The sequence below is a fragment of the Manihot esculenta genome, chromosome 10 (assembly GCF_001659605.2).
Source record: "Manihot esculenta cultivar AM560-2 chromosome 10, M.esculenta_v8, whole genome shotgun sequence".
Lineage (NCBI taxonomy): Eukaryota > Viridiplantae > Streptophyta > Magnoliopsida > Malpighiales > Euphorbiaceae > Manihot > Manihot esculenta.
In genome coordinates, this window is record NC_035170.2 from 26,461,252 (window position 1) to 26,471,183 (window position 9,932).

Here is a 9,932-nt window from a genome sequence, read left to right on the forward strand (position 1 = left end):
TTACCAAAAGTGCTCCCATCATTTATAACACTCTATATTAGAAGATGTCAAGAGGCATTTCTCAAGAGTGTGACTAATGCCACCTGTCTTACTAGCCTAAAGCGTTTGGAAATTGGGGGATGTCATGAGCTTGTGTCATTGGTAGATGGAGAGGAAGGGCTTTTGCCTTGCAACCTGGAAGTTTTGGACATAGATTTGTGTCCAAATCTGAAGGAGTTACCTAGTGGACTGAAAGACCTCAAATCTCTCGAAGATTTGAAAATAAGCCAATGTAGGAGTTTAGTCTCCTTCCCAGTGGGGGCTTTGCCGCACAATTTGATATATCTTAGTATGGAAAACTGTGGGTCTTTGGAGTCTCTGCCGAAGGGAATTGTGTGTCACAGTAATTACATTAGTGAGACATCTCATCTCGAGGAATTGTGGATCCCTCGATTCTTCTTCAAATGGAAAGTTTCCTGATTCCCTTAAGCATCTTAACATTCACAACTGCTGGACGACACAATTATTAAACTCGCTATATTATGGGCTTTCTCATCTTACAGATTTAGAAATATGGAACTGTCCTCAATTAGAATTGTTTTCTGGTAAGGAATTGCCCATCTCTTCTCTTGTCTCTTTAAAAATCGCCGATTGTCAAGGATTGAGGTCTCTATCCAATCATATGCAAAACTTCCAGAGTCTCCAAAAGTTAGAAATAGGGGCTGTCATCAATTAGAGTTGTTCCCAGAGATGGGATTGCCCAATCCCAAGCTTGTCTATTTTCAAATTCATCCGTGCAAAAATTTGAGGTCTCTACCCAATCAGATGCAAAGCCTCACTTCCCTTCAATCTATCTCTGTGTCTGATTGTGGAGGAGGTATAGAGTGCTCAATAGAATGTTTACCTCCAATCTATCTCTTTGTGTCGAGATTCAGGTGTTAAAAGATGTACGGATCTTTATTTCTTCAGTGAAATCGTATTACTATTCAAATTTTTACCATATAAATTTATTTTGGGGTAATAATTTATAACTTATTTTAAATAATTATAATATAGTATCAACAATTAATAAATTTAGAATATAAATTAATAGTTGATGAGATTGCCTCAATATTTTTTTTTATAATTTATCAATAGAATGATTAATTTATATTTAATTATTTTAATTTTGGATTAATTAATAAGATTTTCATCTTTATACTTTGCTTTTTTTTTTTTTTTAATTTCGAAAAATCATGGTGCGATGGAATATTTGCATTAAAAAATGTGGAAGTGGGAGATCACCAAAAACCCATTATTATGCCTTCTTTTTCATTGTTGCCTCTCAGGTCCTCAAAAGTTAAAGCAACTGATCATTGATTAGCTCATCTGATTATTAAATAATCGACCACTAGTTTGGCGGGGACGCCATGACTGTAGAGCTCCGAGACCCTTCGGTAAAGGCAGCAAAAGAGCATCAGACAAGCTGTCTTTGCAAACTCTTGCCTTCAAACTCGAAACTTTATAGTTTAATTTTTCTCTCACAACTCACTATTTTCCATGGATATTGTCACTGCTGTTGGAGGCTCTATCCTCTCTGTTTGCTTTCAGGGGCTTCTCGATAGGTTGAATTCCATTGACTTGATGAAATATGTAGGCCAAGGTCAAGTCTTGGCTGAACTCAAGAAGTGGGAAAAGATTCTCAAGAGAATTTATGCGGTGCTTGAAGATGCAGAGGAGAAGCAGACGGCAAATCGATTGGTGGAGATCTGGTTAAGCGATCTCAGAGACTTGGCTTACGACCTGGAGGATATCATTGATGAACTTGCCACGGAGTTTCGGCGACGCAAGTTGGAAGACAAACCTGTTCGTCCAAATAAGGTGCACAAATTTTTCTCTGTTATGTGTGGTGGGGCGAATCTTACTCTAAATGCTATTAAGTTCAATGCTGAGATGGTTGCCAAAATAGAGGAAACTAGTGCTCGATTAGATGAGATAATAAAGCAGAAAGATGAACTCCGTTTAGTAGAGTCTATCAGAAGGAGGGTCAGCCATGTGACAGAAAGACCACCCTCGACCTCTTTGGTTAATGAAGCAAAGGTTTATGGTAGGGAGGAAGATAAGAAGGCGATGTTGAAATTGTTGAATGCTGAGACAAGTGATGCCCAGGTGTCTGTGATTTCCATAGTTGGGATGGGAGGCCTTGGCAAGACAACTCTAGCTCAGCTAGTCTACAATGACCCCACGTTGGAGCTTGATTTGAAAGCCTGGGTTTCTGTTGGCGAAGGTTTTGATGTTTTTAGGGTCACAAAAACAGTTCTTTTTCAATTGGGTGATGGTGGTGATGATAATGATTTAAATTTGCTTCAGGTAAAATTGAAGCAAAAGTTGTCTGGGAAGAAGTTTTTAGTTGTCCTAGATGATGTTTGGACTCAGAACTATGAGCAATGGACTCTGTTTTGGGGTCCTTTTGAAGCAGGGGCTCCTCAAAGCAGAGTTATCGTCACGACTCGAAGTCAGGATGTTTCATTAAAGGTGGGTGCTACTCAAGCATATGCTCTTAACAAGCTGTCACACCATGAAAGCATGTCTGTGTTTGCCCAGCATGCTTTGGGAGCAAATAATTTTGACAAGCACTTGAAGCTGAAAGAAATGGGTGAAGGGATTGTCAAACGATGTGGAGGATTACCTTTGGCAGCAAAAGCTCTTGGAGGCATATTAAGGGGTAAACCAAATCCTAATTTGTGGAAGGAAGTATTGAGCAGTCAGATATGGGAGTTACCAGACAACGACAACAATATTCTTCCAGCCTTAAGGTTGAGTTATCTTCATCTTCCACCTCATTTGAAGCAATGTTTCTCTTATTGTGCAATACTACCAAAAGATCGTGAGTTTGATAGGAATGAATTGGTTTTGCTGTGGATGGCTGAGGGTTTCTTGTATGACCAGAAGAAAATGAAGGAGAGTGAAGGTTTGGGTCATAAATATTTCGATGATTTATTATCAAGATCGTTTTTCCAACAATCAAATGATAATGAATCAAAATATATAATGCACGACCTAATCATTGATTTAGCTTGCTTTGTTAGCAGAGAAATATGTTTGCATATGGTTGATAAGTTGGATAATGCAAAATCATATGCAAAGATTAGACATTCTTCATTTATTCCTCATTTTATGAACACTTTACAAAGATTTCAAAGCTTCTATGAAATGAAGAATTTGCGGACATTGTTATCCCGGGGTCGTGATGTGGGGAGATGCTACCTAACTAGTAAGGTGGTGCATGACTTGGTGCCAAAATTAAAATGCTTAAGGTCACTATCTCTACCTCACCTTGTGATTGAGGAGTTGCCGGATTCTATTGGTGACTTGAAACACTTGCGCTACCTCAACTTGTCTGTTACTTTAATCAAAAGATTGCCTGAATCAGTGGATAAACTCTTCAACTTGCAGACATTAAAGTTGTTCGATTGTTATGAGCTTATTGAGTTACCTAAAGGCATTTGCAATTTACTCAACTTGCTGCATCTTGATATTATTGGCACAACAAAATTGAAAGAGATGCCACCACATATTGGTAATTTGACTAGTCTCTGCGTGTTGACCAAATTTATCGTGGGGAAAAGCAATGGACGGATCACAGAGCTGAAGAAACTTTGTGATCTTCGAGGGCAGCTTCATATTACAAGTTTGGAGAATGTCGAAGTGGAAGATATTGGAGATGCGGCTTTTGCCATTCTGAAGGATAAGCCTGGTATCACCGAGTTATACTTGAAATGGACTGATGAATTTTCTTATGATTCGAGAAACCCAAGTCATGAAGAACAAGTTCTCAACTCAATACGGCCACATCAAAGTCTATCAAGCCTATCAATTACATCATTTGGTGGGAGGAAATTCCCATTGTGGCTAGGTGAGCCTTCATTCTCTGGCACGGTGCAGGTGGAGCTGAGCAACTGTCATCAAATTACTTCACTGCCACCACTCGGACGATTAAAGTCATTAAAAAGGTTGAGCATAAAAGGCTTAAGTGGAGTGAAGGAAGTTGGTGTGGAGTTTTATGGGGATGAATCATGTTTTTCTTGTTTGGAAACGCTAGAGATTGTTAATATGGGTGAGTGGGAGCAGTGGGCTTGGTCAAATGGGCTGGATGAAGATTCTGTGGCAAAATTTCCTAAGCTGCAAGAACTCCATATACAAAATTGTTCCAAGTTGGTTGAAAAATTGCCCAACTTCCTTCCTTCCCTGGAAAAACTTGTCATTATTAATTGCCCGCTCTTGGTTGAATTACCAAAAGTGCTCCCATCACTTATAACACTCAATATTAGAAGATGTCAAGTAGCATTTCTCAAGAGTGTGACTAATGCCACCTGTCTTACTAGCCTAAAGCGTTTGGAAATTGGAGGATGTCATGAGCTTGTGTCATTGGTAGATGGAGAGGAAGGGCTTTTGCCTTGCAACCTTGAAGTTTTGGACATAGATTTGTGTCCAAATCTGAAGGAGTTACCAAGTGGACTGAAAGACCTCAAATCTCTTGAAGATTTGAAAATAAGCCAATGTAGGAGTTTAGTCTCCTTCCCAGTAGGGGGTTTGCCGCACAACTTGATATATCTTAGCATGAATAACTGTGAATCTTTGGAGTCTCTGCCGGAGGGAATTGTGTGTCACAGTAATTACAGTAGTGAGACGTCTCATCTCGAGGAATTGTGTATCTTTGGATGCGGATCTCTCGATTCTTCTTCAAATGGAAAGTTTCCTGATTCCCTCAAGACTCTTAACATTTGCAACTGGACGACACAATTATTAAACTCGCTATATTATGGGCTTTCTCATCTTACAGATTTACAAATATGGAACTGTCCTCAATTAGAATCGTTTCCTGGTAAGGAATTGCCCATCCCTTCTCTTGTCTCTTTAAAGATCGCCGACTGTCAAGGATTGAGGTCTCTATCCAATCATATGCAAAACTTCCAGAGTCTCCAAAATTTAGAAATAGGGGGCTGTCATCAATTAGAGTTGTTCCCAGAGATGGGATTGCCCAATCCCAAGCTTGTCTATTTTCATATTCATCGGTGCAAAAATTTGAGGTCTCTACCCAATCAGATGCAAAGCCTCACTTCCCTTCAATCTATCTCTGTGACTGATTGTGGAGGAGGTATAGAGTGCTCAATAGAATGTTTACCTCCAAACCTCACTATGCTTTCCATTGGTGCATGCTTGAATCTGAAACAGCCAATGCCAGAGTGGGGACTCCACAGGCTCACCTCTCTTAGAAAATTGACCATTGGCAGCATGAAGTCAACTGAAGATATTGTTTCCTTTCCAGATGACGACGGCTTTCTGCTTCCTGCTTATCTTACCCACCTCTTCATTGCTGGATTCAAGAATCTAAAATCCATATCCATGGGCATCCAAAACCTCACCTCTCTTAAAGAATTAGAAATTTGGTCGTGCCCAAAACTCCAGTCCTTCCCAGCTGAGGGCTTCCCTGCTACACTTGAATGCCTATCTATTGGCAACTGCCCTCTGCTTCGAGACCGTTGCTTAAAAGATAAAGGGGGAGACTACTGGCCTGTCATCTCTCATATTCCCCGTGTTGAAATTCACAATTAAAAGAATTCAACCACTTGATTTGTCTTTAACAAGGTGTTAATCTGTTACTGCACATGGTTTCCTATTTGAGTGCATTATGTGAGTATCAAATTCCTAACAGAATTCAATTCTACATTTCTACTTGCGCAATTTTCTTGTTTGTAAACTCTGTAGAGTGATAGTCATTTTGGAAGAATCAAACTTGAGTATGCATGTGTTTACGTGTTTACTAATGATGGTGTGGCCATTCTTGAAAATCAAATAGATATTTTAAATTATATAAATCCAATTTGATGACGGCTGGATTTCACCAATCCGGTTTGATGATTTTAGCTGTCATCACCAACCCGATTTGATGATTTCACTACCCCGGTTTGAGGCTTGGTCCATGATCAAAACCCTTTATTTGAAGGCTCTTAAGCCTCCCAAGTGAACCAGGTTCAGCCCGCTTGGCCTTAAGACCGGACTCCCCTAAAGCCTCTCAATTGGGCCGGCCTCGTCCTTTTGGCTCTAAGATCAGACCTCCCCTGACTTCAGTCCTAATCTCACCAACCTGTCCAGTCCGGAGGAGAAAAGGTAGTCAGCCCATTCATCTAGTGGGTTTATCTGCAACGTGTCGGGAGAATTAAATGGCCGTTACACATGGAGCAGAAATCTGATATTCTCGTACGTTCGTATCCGTATGGCAGAGACAAGTGGCCCAATGACAGTGAGGCCGTTATACGTCATTGGTAAACAAAGGAAAAGAACAAAAGGAGAGGAGCACCCTTCTCTCAGACTAAACTTACAGAACCTATTATAAAATTTTATTTTCTGAATATCATATTATCACAATTCGTCTTATAATTATTTAAAATACTAAAATTTAGTTGGAATTATATTGTTTTCTGAATAATCATTCCAAACAGGTGAATTCATTGCATCATAATATAATCGATTTGAATTTTACCACTTGATTTCCCATTTGGTTGAATTATACTGTAAACTGTTTGATTAGAGGGTATTTTTCACTTTGTTTTTTCTGATTAACTCATCTATTATTCAACTAAAGACATTTGAAGATATCAAAGTATTGAAGCCTTAAATGCAAGGCTGCTGCTGCATTGTTGACTACCTCGCACAGCTAATTTGGCAGCACATGAGCTTGTCCAAGCTGCTAGATTTAATGATTTTGGTAAAGAACCCAACTTCGTAAGAAATGTTTTATACCACTTTGCAGATAAAGTATGAAAATATAAGAAGGTTTTGTCGTGCATTATCCATAGTATTTAAAATATTTAGGGTTTCTATCAAATAACATGATTGTTGATGGCCACATTTGGAAGAGTGAAAGATTTTTGGAAGGAAATTGTTGCATTAAGTTAGATCTTTTAATGTTTATGTTTAGACTCCTTCACACTTAAGGATTTTAAGTTTACCAATCCAATATAAATCTCTCAATTTTACTTCTCAACCTCTATTATTTTATAATTCAACTCGCTCTATATTCTAAATTTAAAGTTTTTATAATTTATAAGAAATACGAAAATTTTAAACTATCATGTTAGTGATATTATTTTTATATAATTAAAATATAAATATATTTATAATATTTATGCTATTAATTATATATTTAGAATTTTTATTTTTAACTTCAATTTTATTTTTAACAGATAATAAAGACCCTAATAGGGCTGAGATAGAAGGAATATCACTACCTCTAATCGGTTGCATGCATTCCGTATCTCCCATGAATGTCCCACAACTTAAATAGTGATTTTATTTTAAACACTTTAGCTTTATTTTATTAAAATAAACTCCAGCAATTTCATATTTATTTTAAATAAAATATTTTTTATCTACTCAAATTCAATATAAAAAAAATGTAATTTATAATTACATTAGCTTGCAACAAAGTGGGAACTTCATTTGTAGTATTGATATAAAGTATAGTTTTTTCCTATATTTAAAATATACATATAATTTATAATATTAAATATATAATATTTTATTTAATGAAAATTAAATACTTATTAATATTATATAGAATAAATATAAAATAAATTAATTTTTAATACAAAAATTTAAATTAAAAGACTATGATTTATTAATCTAAAATTTTATGGATTGTATTATAATTTATCATTAATTTTTCCAATTCAATTTAGTTCTCTAACATATAATTATAATGAATTGAAAATTTATTTTTATTATTCAAATTTTAAAATTTTGTATACAAATATGAATTTAATGTAAATATTTAAAATTTTTTTTATTAAATGAGTCTTTTAAATAATAATTTATATGGCATGGCACTTAGGTTAAAAAATTTTTAAAATCGATAGAAATTAATAATTAAAATTGAGGTTATTTTTCAGAATATAAATATAAAAATTTGTAATTGTTTTTAAATAGGTCGTAAAATAAAAATGTCTTATTGTTTTATGGTACACGGATATTTGAAAGTTTTATTATTTAAAATTAAAATTTTCATGATGTATTGTCTTGCAGTTTCATTAATCGCTTGAGACAAAATTATTATAATTATTTTTTTAAATTAAAATTTAAAATTAAAAGAATAAAATATAAAATTTCTCAAATTTATTCGGATACACTTAGACGTAGATAGTGAGTCAAAATTATTATAATTTTAAAATTTATTTACTCTTTAATTCTTATTATAAAATTTTTCTAATTTTTTTTATTTTTTCTATTAATTTTTGATAATTAAATTATCAAATGGAAAGCGGATTAAAAACAGGAATTCAAAAAGGAAAATGGCGCGAATAAAATGACGACGAAGTAAACGGGAAAGTCTTCATTATTATATAATTTCTGATATCTCGACTGTTTCAGCGATGGTGGTTGCTCTTTTCTTTAGGCCTTTAAGAATACTAAAGTTGCTGACTTCATCCTCCAAGGATTTGCAAAATTCTGTTCCACGCTCTTCTGGCTACAACAATTACAATGAAAACTGAGGGAAATGGAGCCTTAAAGGACCCTAAACTCAAGCTTATGCTCTAGCTCTCCCTCCTCCTCCTCCTCCTCCTCCTCCTCCTCCTCATGGAGTTTCATTCGCCGAGTTCCTGTAAGCCTGCAACACTTTTTCTCATTCTTTCTCTTTGTACAACGCAGTTATAATTTTACTGATTTCTGGTGTCCGATCGGTGGCAGAACCCCTAGCGGTACATTTCTCGATGGGGATCTGAGAGTGAATCGCGATGGAATTCGAATCGTCTCGCAAAGCGAAACCGAAGCTGTAAGATTTTATAAATTTCCTGTTTATTAGATTGAAATACAATGCTTAAAGTGTATGCCCAGTATCAGGCACCCCTTATTAGGCCATCAGATCACGAGTTGGCTTTGGCCGACTTAGAAACCATTAAGGTCGTTGGAAAGGGAAACGGTGGAATTGTGCAGCTGGTTCAACACAAGTGGACTGAGCAGGTGTTTGCATTAAAGGCATGATCCATTTAGAACTCATCTTTCTTTTCTTATTTCTTACGTTTCTCAATTTTGCATTTTCTTCCATGAAAAATATGAATGCTTGACCACTGTGAGATCTCGAGTTTGCATCACAATCAAAGCTCTGATTGTGCAGAAAAGAATGTGATTTTCTGATTCTTGTTTGATTTAGGTTATAGAGCTGAAGATTGAGGAGAGCGCAAGGAAATTCTTGTTTTCAACGTTTAGCTGATAATCATTGTACTGTTATCTGACATCAGTCTCAATTGAATTGATGAGCCCTTAATTTCCATTTTATTTATTAAAAAATCTTATACTATAAAACTGTCATGAAGAAAACCACACATAAAATATCTAAACACTTTGAGACTTTGGGCTTAATATTGATCCTGAATATTTGATTTGAGACCTAGATTTAATAAAAGATCAAATAATTACTCGAGAAAATTATTATTTTATTTTATTTTTATTTATAAATTTAACGAATTTGAACTTTAAAACTTAATTATTACAAAAAATTTAAATAAATATTAATTTGTGAATTTTACTAAAACTAAAAACTTGGTGTAAATTACCCGGAATATAATCAAATAGAATCGTGCACAAGAAAGGAAGAACCAATGTAAAGCAAAAGAATAAAATATTTACCACAAAATACTTTGATACTCCAGCAGAAGACATCACAATCAAAACTAACATTCATTGAATGAGCTAAATCCCACATTTTTATACTAACTTTATAATAATTAAAATATTTTCTACTATTATATATGGGAGAAGTTCATGAAAGTATATATTTATATGAGCAATAATTTTTCAATAATTGATTATATATTGAGATGGTGAATTTAAAATAAAAAAAATATTCATCCATTTTCATGCATAACTAATAATTAAAAAGTTAATGCATTTTCTTAACCTCATTCTACATTTTC

The 9,932-nt window shown here is 35.1% G+C and overlaps 1 protein-coding gene across 1 annotated transcript; it reads left to right on the plus strand.

Moving 5' to 3' along the window:
• Positions 1-1,260: 1,260 nt before the first annotated feature.
• On the plus strand, positions 1,261-5,786 carry LOC110623933 (putative disease resistance RPP13-like protein 1). The gene has a single exon (XM_021768955.2). The coding sequence runs from the start codon at positions 1,519-1,521 to the stop codon at positions 5,572-5,574; it is 4,056 nt and encodes a 1,351-aa protein (XP_021624647.1). The 5' UTR covers positions 1,261-1,518; the 3' UTR covers positions 5,575-5,786.
• Positions 5,787-9,932: the final 4,146 nt, after the last annotated feature.